Consider the following 18,085-nt stretch of genomic DNA (forward strand, 5'->3'; position numbering starts at 1 on the left):
AAAAGAGGGGTTGAACTTTTATAAAACACAGTATTTTATCTTGAGGCTCCCAAGAGTGCAGTTAGAACTGGAACTACTTGTTCGTAGTGGAATGTTATGTTGGTAACTAAGAATTCCTTTGTCCAAAAGTGGGGGAAGAGAGGGGATTTTAGGTTATTTGGTGGAATGGTTTTGCTAGCAACAAGAGGCCAGGGTTACAACGCAGTCCCTGTCTACTGGCTGTTCATTGTATCATGAATTCCAGCTCACTGAAATCCTCCTCTCTTGAGTCTCTTTTTGTATTTTTATAACCAAACACTGAGAGAGAGGAGTCTAAACAACATTGCTGTATAACAGACTTATGCAAGCGCTGCTAGAGTCATTTTGAAGCTCCTGCATATTTTAGCTTCATTTGTTATCTGTGTACTTTTTTGTTATTTGTGAAAATGGACATCTTTAAATATATTTATTTTTCTGTCACTTTTCCTATTCTTTATTTTAAAGTTAAGCGATATTTTCTTGATCACAAATATTTTGTAATGAAATACTTTTCTCTTTCCTAGGGCTTTGTATGCTCTTGTATATTACATTGATGGCAATGTAGAATTTGGAGCTTCAGTCTGTAAATACGTTTTTGAAAAACAAATTTTTATTGTTTTAAAAAATTTTGGATATTGGTGATTTTCTTTTGGTGACTTGGTGGAAGGTCCTTTGAGAGCCTTTAGGTTCTCTTTTTAACTGCAGACAAAACGATGGGATTTTTGTATAGTGCATAAAATGAGTGATTGAAAATGTGTCTATAGAAATTAATGGTGAGTGGAGTCTCTGTGAGTTGGGGAATAGCTTTAATGTAGAAGGATATATACATAGAAGTCTAAAATTTCAAAGGAGTTGGAAAAAAAATCTATTGTGAGGATAAAACAGTGACGTGGTTAACTTGGAATTTTTGTTCTTACACTCTCTGAGCTCCACTTTGAAAATAAAAGTGGAAATTAATAACTACTTGTGAGGATTTGATGAACGTTCACGTAAAGTCGGTTGTTTCACCACCTTGGGTAAAGGGGAGATACCCCGATAAAGAGGCTTGTCACACTAACGTTCTTTTGATTTCTGTGTTTTTTCCTCCTGAATTGACCTACTGTATTAAAGCACCATTTTGCAATAGAAAACTGAAATTGAGACTTTACTAAACTGAGACTTTATTAAAGAGGCAAAAAAAAAAAAAAAATTAGGCTTGTAATATTATTTGAAACAAGGGTATTCTTACTTTAAAAAATATATATATCCTATGTTATGTTTTCACTGGCTTTCCCACTCCCAGCCCATAATATTTCTACTAGGGTTTACTCGGCATAATTTTGGGGAGAGGAAGCATAGGCAATAGGTTTGCAAGGTGGACCATATTTGGTCCGGAATTAGCTCACTCAGGGCCTTTCTGTGTCCTTGCACGTGTGTACTCCCTGGGGCAAAAGCATTTGCATTGCACAAGTCTATGCACTTTTTATGATGATATCACAATGTCATTTAGGGATAGGGGCCCTGAATGAATCAGAGAAAAAGGCACAAAGTACTATAGACACAGATGATTGCTCCTCCAATAAGCACACGTGAAACTCTTACCTCCTACAAATGGATATGATGATACAGTTTTCTTTGTATTCATGACCTATGGTCCATCAAAGATGAAAGTGGAAACACGGAGTCAAAGTTACATGTAGAGCAATGCTTCTCAAACTCTGTTGTGAAGATGAGGTGGCTAGTCTATAAAATACAGTAAAATTAATTTTCAGAAAATTGAAAAAACAGACCCACAAAATACACTCTTCTGTTTTACTATTAGATGCGACAGATGTAAAATTAGTTTGTCAGACTGGCTTACACATGTCTAAATACTTACTTTCAGTGTCGTGTTGGAGATCAGGAAAAAGTTGGAGACCAGCACTGGTTGGACCAGGTTCAAAGCTCTCATTTAGGGCACTTCTACCCATACCAGCCAGGAAGCGCTAGTTTCAAACAATAACTCAGTAAATATTTGGGAATGATTGCTTGCATTTAGAAAACCCTGAAAATAGAGGGGAAAAGAGTTGAGAAATCTGTGAATACCTGAAGACTGAACGTAGAGAATAAACGCTTGTCAAAGATTCTTAGCTAGAAAGTAAACATAAGGTTAATGCTTGCTATGTAGTAATGCTGGCTTCCATCTATGCATCTTAGAAGGGGGGTAGAATTTTTGAAAAAATGGGTGAATGTAAATTTAAAAGATTTGTAGTTCCCTTCCCAAGACATGTTCTTCATAAAGAAATAGGCTATTTTTCATAGAGAAATAGGCTTCGTTTCATCACCCCCAGCCTATTTGAATTTATATAAAGGTCCTAAGACACAATGAGTAAGAATCCTTGAAACAGGGTTGCACGTTGCTGCTTTGTTTGTTGTTGTTTTGTCTACATACCGTTAATTGTGCTCAAATATGGCTAAATTTTGGAATGCCAATTCCATTCACATGCATGCATCCTGGATTCTACAGGGTCTTTGAGCTTTTCCTCTATGCTAATAAAGCACTACATGAAATAGGCAGTCAGTTGGAACTGGAATTCAATGTGTCAGCTAACTCAGAAATCCAAATACAGAATTTAGTACTCCTAGTCAACAGATACTCTCCAGGGAACTTGGCCTCCAGAAATCAATCATTGGTTTACATCTATCTAACCCAAGAGTGGGTTTAATGGTGGCTGTTTTTATTGCCTATTATAAATAGAGTGATTTTTTTAATAAGCAGAAATGGTAAAAGAATATTTCAAAAAGTATTAGTTTTATTGAATGATTTTGCATTCTACAGCATTCATTTTCAAGATAATCAAAATGAGAGAGCGGAAATCACTATAAAAGAACTGCAGTGTCTTAAGGATCTGTAGAATGAAATGTGAACCCTTTTGAGACTTTCATTTAACTTAGATATTTAAAATACTAAGAAAGTAAATAAATTATTTTGGCTAACTATCTTAGAGACAATAAAACTGCAGTATCAAGTCAAAGGTAAGTGATATCACTGGATATTGTTCCTAGATATGAGAGCCTGGAGCAGTTTGTCCTTATGGCACACATCAAAAAGTTGTAACGTTGGAATAATTCATGTTGACAAATAACAGAAGGTGGGTAATAGAGTTTAAATGGTTGATACTTTTATACTTCTGTGTTGTGTTCCTATCTTACAGACTTTTATAGTATTGAATAAAGGGAAGGCCATCTTCCGGTTCAGTGCCACCTCTGCCCTGTACATTTTAACTCCCTTCAATCCTCTTAGGAAAATAGCTATTAAGATTTTGGTACATTCATATCCTTTTCAAGTGATCAATATTAGCTATTTGTACATAATCTATAAGTGCTTTGCAGCTAAATGTAAGGTTAAGTTGGGGAATGTCATATTCTGTGGTTTTATTACTTTCATTTTGTATTTTCTTTTGTCATATAAGTCTTTTCTTAAAGTTTATTACATTGATGTTACTGAAATTTACAGTCTTTACTACTATAGATACACACTATATATATATTTCAGTCTATTAAGTATCAAAGTCTAATATTATATATCTCTTTCTAAAATTACTCATCCTACAAATCTAGTGTAAAACAGACTTATTTTTACAATATTGTATACAGTTTGTGACTTTCTGGAATTTGCATGGAATCCTGATATAGTAGCAAGAAAACCAAACCTATATCCAGAGCCAAGTATAACCATATCTATAATATAAAGCATTTTAGTGTACCTTAGAGTTAACCTTTAAGCATAATTTCCATTGGAGAAGATCGGGGGCTTTGGCCAATATGTAGCTAGTTTTTGAACTTTCCTAATGAAATCTGTGAAGGAAGTATTGGATCACTGGCTGAATTTCAAATGGAAGTCATTGAATTATGACTCTGCTGTGCAAAACTGATTGCTTAGTAAAGACTCTGGAAGTTAATGAAAGATGCAGGGATTGCATTTCCAAAAGGTCTTCAGGGATTTAGCTTTGTGATTTTCACTGGTGTTAAAAAAAAAAAGGACTCTGAAACTAAATTCATCTGTTCCTATTCATTGGCCAAAAGCCTTCACTTCTGATTGTGTCTCATTTGACTGCTTTGGCAATAATAAATATAGAATTACTGGTATAATTATCATCTACTTATACTACCTGATTTTTAGAAAAAAAAAAAGACTCAAAAACTTAAAAATCCATTCTATTTTTAAACTGATAACAAGAGATTCCTTATGGCATAAGTATGGTATTAGTGAATTTCAAAGATTTGAAACATAACTTTTACATGTTCCGAGCTGTTACTTTTATGGAGGTTTACTTATCCTAGTTTGTGTTCCTAGTGCCATCGTGTGGTCATTTGATGAAAACTTTCTTTTTCACTTATGGAAAATTTTTGCTTTGGCTGTAGACTGTTGTTGAATGTTAGTTATGAATGCAAGAAATCTGTGTTTTACTCCTTGGCCAAGTTATCTAATTTCTCTAAAGTTTTATCTGTATTTCTCTGATTTCTAAAATAAAGGAATTAAATAGTTATTTTTCAAGGTCCCTTTCAGCTCCATAATTCTATTAGGTCCTGGTCATTTGTTTCAGCTAACATTAAGATCATATCTACTAACCAGACCTATTCTGATAATTCACACATATTATCCCATTTAATCTGTACTTCAAACTGATGAGTTCCACATCTGATTAGGTCCACTGAGTAAAATTCAGTGGAGACACTAGAAAATTCATTGGCACAGAGAGGTTGAGTGACTTACTGAGTCATTTTTATGTTGCTAAGATCACCTTTATGTTAAATTTTGCTTATATTCATATCATGCTAAGTCATGACTTTGAAATATTCACTTTCAATCTTATCCAATGCTGCTATATGTTTACAAACATTTGAAAAAGAGCGACTTGACATTTAACACTGTGCTATAATATATTCACTGATATTGTATCACATGTGTTTAAGAAATTACAATTCTGCAAGGATGTGCCTTCCTCAGCAATTCACTATTTTAATCAACTAAATTAGTTCACATCAGTGCTGTCTGCTCAAAAGCTATGCAACTCCAGAATGCCCACAGTTTTCCCAATAAGGTCTTCTGGGAATAAATAGATTGATTTAATAATAGTAGCAAAAGCCACACTTTATACTTTTATAAGCTTTCTCATACATTATCTCGTTCAATCTATACAACTACCTTGTGAGAGTAGTGTTGTTATCTAAATTTAAGGATGAGAAAAGTGAAATTTAAAGAGATTAGATGATTTGCCCACAGTATATTTGTCACTGATTCCTGGCCAAACTGCAGGTTGAGCTTTTCAATGTTAGTTTTACATAATATGATACATGGGTTTGGGTTTTCTTCTGTGTGTTCCTTAACAATAACCTACATTATTCAGCATGCTAATTATGTGCACTATTTTGACAAACTGTGTGTTTATGACAATGAGTAACCCTCCTGACTGGACAAAGAATGTAGAGTAAGTTCAATTTATAAGCCAACTATGTGAGTATGTATATGTGTGTGTGTGTGTGTGTATTGGTGCATAGACATAGAGATGTATATCTATGTCTATATATATGTATTTAGGATTTAACATCTCTCCATGTGTACTTGGTGGTGACCAGAAGCCCATCATTCTCGCACATTCATCACTCTCCCTTTAGGATATACAGTGGCCAGAGCAAATATGGTGAAAGTTATCACAGAAAGGAACCAATGTGTTAGACCTTGGTTCCAGTTAACTTCCAGATTAATTCAGTGAGTCTTCCACAGGCCCTAAACACATACTATCAAGCCTCGCCAAGTTTACGCTTCCATCAGGCACATCCACTCTGTGCCAGGCCTATATTGGTTTCAAATGTGGTCACCAAAATATCTGCTGGGAAAAAAATCCCCAAATTTGGGATTTTCAAACTTGAATATTTGATAAACTGAGGGCTCTGCTAATTGAGCCTCCCTAGTCACTCAGACGGTAAAGAATCTGCTTGCAATGCAGGAGACCAGGTTTTAACCCCTGGGTTGGAAAGATCCCCTGGATAAGGAAAAGGCAACACACTCCTGTATTCCTGCCTGGAGAATTCCATGGACAGAGGAACCTGGAGGGTTATAGTCTATAGGGACACAAAGAGTTGGAAACAACTGAGCAACTAACACCCCCTCCACACACACGCATACTGAAATAGCAGCATTTTCAGAAACCAAGTGCATTGCTAACTGCTCTAATGGACTGTTCTGGGATACTTTGAGGACAGTGAGGCCAGATTTGTGGTGAGTGCCGCTGGGGCTGTTCTCATGGCTGGCGCGGTAACCACTATTGCTCTGTAGCTTCTGACCCTTAAAACAACAACCATGGGGGTATTCTAAGGGCCTTTTCCCTTCCTGGACACTTCCAGGTTGGAGCCAATAAAAAGATAAAGTTTCTGAAGAAGTGAAAGTCACTCAAAGGCTGAAATGAAGTGAAGTGAAAGTTGTTCAGTCGTGTTCAACTCTTCGCAACCCTGTGGACTATACAGGCCATCAAATTCTCCAGACCAGAATACTGGAGTGGGTACCCTTTCCCTTCTCCAGGGGATCTTCCCAAGCCAGGGTTCAAACCCAGGTCTCCCACGTTGCAGGTGGATTGCTTCCCAGCTGAGCCACTAGGGAAGCCCAGGGATTCTGAAGGAAATTTAAAAAAAATTATATACAAAGGATTGCTTAAGCATTAACACTAACATGTGAGGCCCACCTGTCTCAAGTCACCCTTGTTACTGTGATTTCATTCTCCAACTTCTGAGATGAAGATTAAAACATCTAAGCTTCTAGCTGGAAATCTATAAATTTCTTCTCATTTAAACTGAGTAAGTGATTTAAATTTTGGAAACATCTAAATTTCTAATCTATCTCAATATTTTATTCTAAATTAGATTTTCACGTCTGATGACCCTAGAATTATCCATTTGGCATGAACAAAATTCTTTTCCCAATAAGTTAACTTACCTTATCTTGAAAAAGGAGGAAAACTTAAGACTTACTAATTTGTCAGTGTTCCCTCATTCATAAAACATGATTGAAATTAAGCATTTTTACTTTCTAAAGGAAAATAATTTTATGCTTCCATAATTTTGTTGATCAGCTACTCCATCATGTGAATGTACTGGCTAATTTTCAGGAGGCTCTATTCATTTGTGTCAATACTAAGACATTTCAGATACACTTTATACACTATGTATTTCTCACTCTGCTCTTAGGGCAATTTAAAACAACTCTGTGTGTGTTAAGGAGTTGAATTTAAATTTCAGACTATGTTTTATTTCCATGAAAATAATTTTAACCTGCATGGATTCCTTTTTAAATGTTTGTTATTAACATAATGAAAGAGTGTTAAGAAATTGATATGCCATGAAATAAAGTGATTAGTTTATTCATTCTTTTTGGATACTTGTCTCCAGGTACACCTTCACAGGAATATATACTTTTGAATCACTTATAAAAATTATTGCAAGGGGCTTCTGTTTAGAAGATTTTACTTTCCTTCGAGACCCATGGAACTGGCTTGACTTCACTGTCATTACATTTGCGTAAGTGGTTTTTTTTTGGAAGCTTCAAAAAAGGACATATTTGGCTTCTATGAGTGTTCACGCTTTTAAAGAATAAGCTTGCTTTAACTGTAGAATATATCTGTGTGATTTATACATTTAAGCTCTGGATTTTAATTTAGTGCAACAGAGGTCAAAGAGGCATTTCACTTTGGCATAAAGGCTTTGCAGTAATTGAAATTATAATGTTCACACATAACAAATATCTGTCAGCAAATTTTATACATGCTGCTGTTTCAACAGTACACGCACACATTCACACATACACACACGCTAATATGGAAGCAAAAGTGTATTTATAATACATCTGTGAAAATGTTTTTTAAAAATAAAAACCTCTGCTGGCCCTGCAAATTTCCATTGACCTTACCCACATCATGCACTCTCCCCAGTTTCTTAGGTAGAATAATAGAAAATAAACATCAAAACATTTTGATATAACAAACTAATAGAAAAACATAAGGTTCTTAATATATATTTGCTATTAAATGGTTATGTCATCAACAAATGCACAATTAAGGCTTACAAACAAGCATACTCTCTGACTCTTCCTATTTCTCACTTGATCTTTCCTTTCTTCCTCTCCTCCTTTCCCCTTCTAATTTTCCTCATCATTTTCTTTATATAAACCTTTTTATCCTTATTTCCCAACCAGATAAATTCAGTAACGCACACAACACAACTTCTGTAGTCTGCTTTTTTTTTTTTTTTGGTTTAGTGATAAACTTCCCCGAGAAAGAAGAAACCCAGAAAAGTAACAGAAGGCTACTTCTGCACTAGGTGAAATTAGAATGTGGAGAAAGATGGACCAATGTGGTTCATTCTCATTCTTCAGCAGCTGGTTTACTTGGCCTCTTACAGGCATAAGGATGTGGGAAGATGGGCAGAGGAGAAATGGAGCTGATATTCTCAAGGCTCCAAATGCTGCCTGTCTCATCTAAATTCTATTCCTATTCAAGATGAGCTGATTCTTCACCGTCCCCTCTGGCCATGACTCAAAAGGAAGCATTTTTGAGGGGCTATTGTTTCTTGAGGCTAAAATAACAGGAATGGCAAGAGTGATCGTTGGGCCCCTATAAAATACTGTTCTTAATTTGCCTAGCTTTCACTTAAGAGTTACACCAAGAAATCCTGATCACATACAGATAGGCAATAAGTCAGTCTGCCTGAATTTCTCTTGGATGATTTCACGTATTTTTTAAAAACTAAAGGTTTAAAACTATTAGTTCATTTCAATCACTTAGTCATGTCCAACCCTTTGTGACCCCATGGACTACAGCATGCCAGGCCTCCCTATCCATCACCAACTCCTGGAACTTGCTCATACTCAGCGTCCATTGAGTTGGTAATGCCATCCAACCATCTTATCCTCTGTCATCCCCTTTTGCTCCTGCCTTCAGTCTCTCCCAGCATCAGGGTCTTTTCCAGTGAGTCAATTCTTTGCATCAAGTGGCCAAAGTATTAGAGTTTTCAGTTTCAGCATCAGTCCTTCCAATAAATATTCAGGACTGATTTCCTTTAGAATTGACTGGGACTGGTTTGATCTCCTTGCTGTCTAAGGGACTCTCAAGAATCTTCTTCAACACCACAGTTCAAAAGCATCGATTCTTTGGTGCTCAGCTTTCTTTATGATCCAACTCTCACATCCACGCATGACTACTGGAAAAACCATAGCTTTGACTAGATGGACCTTTGTTGGCAAAGTAATGTCTCTGCTTTTAATATGCTGTCTAGGTTGGTCATAGCTTTTCTTCCAAGGAGCAAGCATCTTTTAATTTCATGGCTACAGTCACCATTTGCAGTGATTTTGGAGCCCTCTAAAATAAAATCTCTCACTGTTTCCATAGTTTCCCCATCTATTTCCCATGAAGTGATGGGACTGGATGCCATGATCTTTGTTTTTTGAATGTTGAGTTTTAAGTCAACTTCTTCATTGTCCTCTTTGACTTTATTCAAGAGGCTCTTTAGTTGTTCTTCTCTTTCTGCCTAAAATTATAGCCAAGAATTATTGTCTTTTTACTTAATTCTCCTAAATTACCCGTATCAACTGTAGCTGCTTTCTGCAATGACAAAAGGATTGTGTACTTAAGAAATTTACATCCACTTCATGGCCTTAAATGACGTAAGTAAAGAAAACCATAGTGATGGACCCTAACTTCTAAATTGTTACTGACAAAATTATCATTCAAAATCACAAAGAAGGGCTTTATAAAAGACCCAAGCAAATAGTATAAAGGCTGCTTAATTCTTGAATAACTCTAATTTAATTCTACAGGTATGTAACAGAATTTGTAAGCCTAGGCAATTTTTCAGCTGTTCACACTTTCAGAGTCTTGAGAGCTTTGAAAACTATTTCTGTAATTCCAGGTAAGAAGTGGTCAGTGCAAAGCATAAGGCTTCTTGTACCTATGGCTCTTTCTTTGTATCCTGTTATTGTGTTTGTGTGTGAACTCCCTATTACAGATATGTGACAGAGTTTGTGGACCTGGGCAATGTCTCCGCATTGAGAACATTCAGAGTTCTCCGAGCACTGAAAACCATTTCAGTCATTCCAGGTGAGGGTTAAACACTGAGGCTCAGCTGTCATGATTTTTCAACAACGGTCTCTTTTCTTAACACTCAGCATTACAGAAAATTGGGGATCATAATCATTTAAATCATAATAATAAAAAATGAGTGTTACTCAGAAAATAATTCCTATTATTTGAACATAAATGTTTATGTTTTCATATTTTTCATCAGTCTTGAAGTTCAATACTTTCTTGCATGAGACACTGTATTATACGGTGTATGTGATTTGCACTTAAATAAGTCCTGGATTTTTTACTCCATGTCAGTTTTACTAAAGATTTGTTCCCTATCAAATGTACTAGTCTGTAATTTCTTGTTCATTTTAGGCATTGATGACAATGTCTGTACAATGTGAATCTTAATATTGTTTAAAAAGACAAGGAAATAAGATAGTAAAGAGTAGCATGGGTCTGCCAGAGGATTTATTAGCTTTTGAGCCGTGCTGTGAGGCTTGGGGGATCTTAGTTACCCGACAAGGCTTTGAACTTGGACCATGATAGGAAAAGTAGCAAATCCTAACCACTAAACTGCCAGAAAACTCCCCAAGCCTTTATTATCTTAAAGTGCAATTATACTCCAAACCACCGCTAGTTTTATAGCAAAATCTTTCCTACTTATAAATAGAAATTTGAAAATATTTTTATTCTGGTAATTTGTCATAAAACAACTTATCCTACTGAAAGTACGGGGCAAGTTTCATTAGCAAACCAGAGAAATACAAGATATTTTTCTTCATATAGGCCTTGTGAAGACCATGAACTTCTAGCTATTTTATCCAAATGTAATGGCATATGGATTTTCATTTCATTGTTCAGATCATTATGTGTCCAGAGTTTATTTTAGTTAGCACTTCAACCTTCCATGTAGTGTTGCTTTCCCTTTACCATTGATTGCAGTCATTTTCAAACTTATTTATGGAATCTATGTTTTCAAGAAAATTGTGTGAAGCTTTTCATACTTCAGACATTCTAAGTCTTCATAGTAATAATCTTCCTTCTTTCAGGTCTGAAAACCATTGTGGGGGCACTGATCCAGTCTGTGAAAAAGCTCTCAGATGTCATGATCCTAACTGTGTTCTGTCTGAGTGTGTTTGCCCTGATTGGGCTGCAGCTCTTTATGGGCAACCTGCGGAATAAATGTGTACAATGGCCTCCCACCAATGCTTCCCTGGAGGAACACACTGTAGAGAAGAACATAACCAAGAGTTACAATGGCACACTTGTAAACGAAACTCAAAATGAGTTTGACTGGAAGTCGTATATTCAAGATTCAAGTAAGAATTACTATTATGTAGGTTTATTTTTTTCATTGTTGATCTTCTTTCCATATAGGAATGGAAAAATTTTTTAATGATTTCATAACAGGCTGTGATATCTTTATCACTTTATAATGGTTTGCACATAAATTTAATTATTTTAATGATAAATATTCTAATTATAACTCTTAAATGCCACTTTCTGTCACATCATCTGATGAGAGACTGAAAAATTCAGCAAGAAAGAAATTTTCATAAGATATTGGTTTCTGTACATTCTTCTCATCAAGGTATGAAGGAATACATTGTCTCATTTGAGGCAATCAAATAAAATATTTGAAGGCCCTTTGTTAACTCCAAAGTATTATGCAAATATAACTTATTAAATACCAATTTCAGAATGCATTTTATGTACCAGAAACTGCACAGGATTCCAGGAAAATAATGGTGATGGCACATGGTTCCAGGATACTTATAGTTTAATAGGTAACTTTTATTGTTATTTTATAGAAATCAAGTGAAGACCTAAAGATAATTACTGTTCTTACAATTATAGAATAAGAATTTTAAGTAGTATTCCATCAAAAAGAAGGAAATGAGAATCAGTAGGAGAGAGAAGTTTAAGATGTCAAAAGTCTGTGAAGATATGGGAATCAGTTTATCTTTATTTCAAGAGTTTAGACAAAATACTAGAATATTTAAATATTCTAGTATAGAAGGATGAAAAAATAAATGGCCTAGTCTCCTTTCCGTTTTGAAAGGGACAATAAAAATAAGCAAATTTTTTTTTATTGTATAATTTTAGTATCTGCCAGTAGCAACATTTCAAAAGCAGAGGAAAATACCATGATTCATGGGAAAAGAGACCATCCTTTTTTTTTTTTTTAATTTTAGTTTTTCATTTTTTAAATTTTAAAATCTTTAATTCTTACATGCATTCCCAAACATGAACCCCCCCTCCCACCTCCCTAGAAAAATATTAAATATATAAAACTTAGACTCTAGAGGTGCTTAAATATAGCTACATCTTTATTATTTTAAGGGGAGGAGTAATACTTAGGGAAAAAAATCAAAGAAGAAAGAAAGCCTTAGTATGATTATGTGAAACAAGTAGAATTAGTCTTAAAGGTTAACTTACTGTTGATTTGATAATTCTTAAAGTAATGATATCTTAATTATGTCTACTACTGTGGGCAAGAATCCCTTAGAAGAAATGGAGGAGCCACCATCATCAACAAAAGAGTCCGAAATGTAGTACTTGGATGCAATCTCAAAAATGACAGAATGCTCTCTGTTTCAGGCGAACCATTCAATATCATGATAATCAAGTCTATGTCCTGAGTGTAATGTTGAAGAAGCTGAAGCTGACTGGTTCTATGAAGACCTACAAGACCTTCTAGAACTAACAACAAAAAAGATATTCTTTTCATTATAGGGGACTAGAATGCAGAAGTTGGAAGTCAAGAAACACCTAGAGTAACAGGCAAATTTGGGCGTGGAGTACAGAATGAATCAGGGCAAAGTCTAATAGAGTTTTGCCAAGAGAATGCACTGGTCATAGCAAATATTCTCTTCCAACAACACAAGAGAAGACTCTACATATAGACATCACCAAATAGTCAACACGGAAATCAGATTGATTATATTCTTTGCAGCCAAAGATGGAGAAGCTCTATACAATCAGCAAAAATAAGACCAGGAGCTGGCTGTGGCTCAGATCATGAACTCCTTATTGCCAAATTCAGACTTATATTGAAAAAAGTAGGGAAAATCACTAGACCATTCAGGTATGAGCTAAATCAAATCCCTTATAATTATACAGTGGAAGTGAGAAATAGATTCAATGGATTAGATCTGATAGAGTGTCTGATAGGATGGAGATTCATGACATTGTACAGGAGACAGTGATCAAGACCATCCCCAAGAAAAAGAAAATGCAAAAAGGCAAAATGGTTGTCTGAGGAGGCCTTAAAAATAGCTATGAAAAGAAGAGAAGCAAAAGGCAAAGGGAAAAAGGAAAGATATACCCATTTGAATGCAGAGTTCCAAAGAATAGCAAGGAGAGATGAGAAAGCCTTCCTCAGTGATCAATACAAAGACATAGAGGAAAACAATAGAATGGGAATGACTAGAGATCTCTTCAAGAAAATTAGAGATACCAAGGGAACATTTCATGCAAAGATGGGCACAATAAAAGACAGAAATGGTATGGACCTAACAGAAGCAGAAGGTATTAAGAAGAGGTGGCAAGAATACACAGAACTATATAAAAAGATCTTGATGACCCAGATAATCAGGATGGTATGATCACTCACCTAGAGCCAGACATCCTGGAGTCCTAAGTCAAGTGAGCCTTAGGAAGCATCACTAAGAACAAAGCTAGTAGAGGTGATGGAATTCCAGTTGAGCTATTTCAAATCCTGAAAGATGATGCTGTTAAAATGCTGCACTCAATATGCCAGCAAATTTGGAAAACTCAGCAGTGGCCACAGGACTGGAATAGGTCAGTTTTCATTCCAATCTCAAAGAAAAGCAATGCCAAAGAATGCTCAAACTACCACACAATTGCACTCATCTCACACGCTAGCAAATTAATGCTGAAACTTCTCCAAGCCAGGCTTCAACAGTACGTGAACCATGAACTTCCAGATGTTCAAGCTGGATTTAGAAAAGGCAGAGGAACCTGAGATCAAATTGCCAACATCTGCTGGATGATAGAAAAAGCAAGAGAGTTCCAGAAAAACATCTACTTCTGCTTTATTGACTATGCCAAAGCCTCTGACTATGTGGATCACAACAAATTTCCTGTGGAAAATTCCTAAAGAAATGTGAATACCCAAACACCTGACTTGCCTCCTGAGAAATCTGTATGCAAGTCAGGAAGCAACAGTTAGAACTGGACATGGAACAACAGAATGGTTCCAAATTGGGAACAAAGGTCTGTCTAGTCAAAGCTAGACTTTTTTCTAGTCAAAGCTACTGGTTTTCCTAGCGGTCCTGTATAGATGTGAGAGTTGGACTATAAAGAAAGTTGAGCACCTAAAAATTGATACTTTTGAACTGTGGTATTGGAGAAGACTCTCAAGAGTCCCTCGGACTGCAAGGAGATCCCACCAGTCCATCCTAAAGGAAATCAGTCCTGAATATTCATTCAAGGACTGATGCTGAAGCTGAAACTCTTAATACTTTGGCCTCCTGATGTGAAGAACTGACTCATTGGAAAAGACCCTGATGCTGGGAAAAATTGAAGGCAGAAGGAGAAGGGGTTGACAGAGGAAGAGATCATTGGATGGCATGACTGACTTAGTGCACATGAGTTTGAGTAAATTCTGGAAGTTGGCATAGGGCAGTGAGGCCTGGCGTGCTGCAGCATGGGGTCACAAAGAGTTGGACATGGCTGAGCGACTGAACTGAACTGAAAGTAAAGATAGCATAATAAAAAAACTAATGGATCTCTTATAGTTGTAGATCTGGAATATACCTTGGTTGATACAGATGGAAGATCCATAATCTTCCATGATATTATTGACATGCCAACAAATAATTTGCATATAATTATAAATTGTCACATTAAGACAAATGATGAGAAAAATACATGTAGGAGGAACACATGAAACATCTCTTATTCATTTCACATGATGCCCATCAGTTCACTGATGTCACAACTCCCTGAAGTCTGTTTTTCTTTTTAATCAAGAAACTGGTTATGAGGATGTCACTTATGATTTATTCACTTAAAGGAAAATTTATTGAACTCCATTCTTCTTACGTTGAAAATAAAAGAAGTTAAGAATATCTCAAGCTATTTTCAGCCCTAAAAATCTATCTTATCATTTTCTCTAATAATATTCCATTTGTTGAAAAAAGAGTCTTTTAAACTAATGCACATATAGATAAAATGGTTTGTTTTTGAAAGTGATAGAAAATATAATTTATTAAAATCAAAGATAAACATTATGATTGAGTTATATTTTCTTCAGATTAAACTTCTAGATCACTGAGTTTAATGGACAAAGCTTCCCTTTAAAATACCTAGTATCAAGAATTTGTCCAGAAAATGTCATATTTCTTTCACATTGTTTAATTTTAATTACAAGTTAAGAAATTATACCTTCAGTTTCTTATGTTCAGAGATGACATGGAGAATTAGAATATTTTTATTATGTATCTCTTACAAAACTATATAAAATAAATTTCTCAGAAAATTTAACATCTAGAAAATATTTTTTCTTATAAAATCCTAACTTGTTCTTTTTACAAAATGACTCTTCAATTTCACATGTTTCACTTTTTGTCATCCCTTTCCTTATTCATTCAGTAAACTTTACTGAAAGGCTGAAATGAAGTGAAGTGAAAGTTGTTCAGTTGTGTTCAACTCTTTGCAACCCCAAGGACTATATAGTCCATCGAATTCTCCAGGCCAGATTACTGGAGTGGGTAGCCTTTCCCTTCTCCAGGGGATCTTTCCAATCCAGGGACTGAACCCAGGTCTCCCGCATTGCAGGTGGATTCTTTACCAGCTGAGGCACAAGGGAAGCCCTATTGAAAGGCTATTTGCTATTGCTAAGTTGCTTCAGTCGTGTCTGACTCTGTGTGGCTCTATAGATGGCAACCCACCAGGCTCCCCCATCCCTGGGATTCTCCAGGCAAGAACACTGGAGTGGGTTGCCATTTCCTTCTCCAATGCATGAAAGCGAAAGGTGAAAGTGAAGTCACTCAGTCATGTCCGACTTAGCGACCCCATGGACTGTAGCCTACCAGGCTCCTCCATCCATGGGATTTTCCAGGCAAGAGTACTGGAGTGGGGTGCTGATTGAAAGGCTTCTCCAATTGAAAGGCTACTAAGTCCCAAATACTGTGTATTCCCAAATAATATGGAAATAACCGATGGCTCATTTTTCAAGGAGGAGTAGTATTTGTAAACAAACAATTACAACATAAGACACTGAATGTAATAATGAGGAGTATACATGTTCCAGATAGCATAGTGAGAGTCCTTAATTTTGCCTATCTTCATTGGAAGAAAGTAGAAGATATCAAGGAATAGTTCACTGAAGAGTTGTCGTTTCAACAGGATATTAAAAAAGTCTAAGGAATTTGCCCAGAGACAGAAAACTTAGAGTTAATAAAATATTCACCTATAGTAATTATTTTAGCTTTAGTATTTAAGATTATTTTAAAATTTCAATTATTTTAGTAATTGACATGGTTTATGCATCTTTTTATTATAAGTTGCCTATGATGTATTTTATAAATTGGTATAAATTATAATTTATTAGTCATTTTTAAGGTGTTAAAAAATATAGAATACTGTTCAGAAAAGCTAAAATCCCTTTCTTTTGAAGTATGTGGCAGTCTTGAGAAAGCAAAGAAATCCCTATCATTCTTACCTATTTTTAGAGAATGAAATTTTTATTTTTCATGAGGAGGGTAGAAAAACACCGATACTTTTAAAAATGTTATGTTAGTTCCTGTGATTATTGCTTGTTTTACATTCACAAAGAACAAATGTTTTCTACTCTTATGTAAGTATCAGTCCCCTTGATATAATAGCTAATATTTAGAGGGAGTGATAGTTCTGCCTTTGAATATATTATGTATTTAAAATTACAAACTTAAAAAGTAGAATCGGATCTTAATCGTATTTTGCAGTGTCATGCAAATGTTCATGTGACTTTTTTTTCCTAAACAGGATATCACTATTTTCTGGAAGGTTTTTCAGATGCACTATTATGTGGAAATAGCTCAGATGCAGGGTAAGCCAATAATTTGTATGTGTGTATACATATTTTCTCTTTTTTTGTACAAACTGACAGATAATAGCCAGCTAATTTTATTTATAGTAATTTGTGATAATAAAGATTTTTTTTATTTATAAGGTGAGGGATTATTTTAATGTTAGGCAAGCTTTCATGTTTTGTAAAACAAGAAGGAACACCTTAGCTTTAATGCTATTTCCTTTAGATGAGTATTCATGAGCTATGAGTCAAATCTGGAGCATCCATGCTAAGAAAATGAATTAAACACGTTAACACACTGATTATGGACAGAAAATAGTTTTGTAAAATATTACTAGGCATGCTACACAATATTTTAATGATGACATCAGGTGATTAGTAAAATTATATTAAGTCAAAAGTTGGGAAATGTGTTACTTATTTATCATACTTTCATCCCTTGAAATAGCAAATCTTTCTAGCTCAAATATTAAAAGTATAGCGTGCTACCAGAATGAAAACACAGCAGAACTTCTTATAATACTCTTTTTTGCCACATTTACAGCCAATGTCCAGAAGGATACATGTGTGTGAAAGCTGGTAGAAATCCCAATTATGGCTACACAAGCTTTGATACTTTCAGTTGGGCTTTTTTGTCGCTGTTTCGACTGATGACTCAGGACTTCTGGGAAAATCTTTACCAGCTGGTGAGAACCTGAGGCGACATGTATTGTGTTTAATTGGAAGTATATAAGAAAACCAACTTAGTTACGAAATCCAAACCGCACCATAATATAATGGAAAGAGCAGAACTTGAAATCAGAAGACTTGACTTTCTTTATCTTATTGATTATAACACATATTAAGCATAGCAGTGTGTTATAAACACAATTCTGTCTCATTTCCCCTTGACCTCAAAACATATTCCCCACCCTTCCCATACACAGATGCTCCTAAATAGAAAAGCACAGCT

At 35.4% G+C, this 18,085-nt stretch overlaps 1 protein-coding gene across 3 annotated transcripts in view; it reads left to right on the plus strand.

The window, feature by feature from the left end:
* SCN1A (sodium voltage-gated channel alpha subunit 1) overlaps positions 1–18,085 on the plus strand; it is a 155,499-nt gene that overhangs the window by 70,424 nt on the left and 66,990 nt on the right. For 2 of the 3 annotated variants that reach the window (XM_060411114.1, XM_060411113.1), the window contains exons 3-7: positions 7,423–7,551; positions 10,033–10,124; positions 11,144–11,413; positions 17,088–17,151; positions 17,678–17,819. In XM_060411114.1, coding sequence (XP_060267097.1) covers positions 7,423–7,551; positions 10,033–10,124; positions 11,144–11,413; positions 17,088–17,151; positions 17,678–17,819 — 697 coding nt within the window. Of the gene's footprint in view, positions 1–3,191; positions 3,311–5,378; positions 5,469–7,422; positions 7,552–10,032; positions 10,125–11,143; positions 11,414–17,087; positions 17,152–17,677; positions 17,820–18,085 lie in introns of all 3 variants that reach the window. The other variant, XM_060411115.1, reaches the window with a different exon arrangement.

This window comes from Ovis aries, chromosome 2 (assembly GCF_016772045.2).
Source record: "Ovis aries strain OAR_USU_Benz2616 breed Rambouillet chromosome 2, ARS-UI_Ramb_v3.0, whole genome shotgun sequence".
In the NCBI taxonomy this organism is placed as follows: Eukaryota; Metazoa; Chordata; class Mammalia; order Artiodactyla; family Bovidae; genus Ovis; species Ovis aries.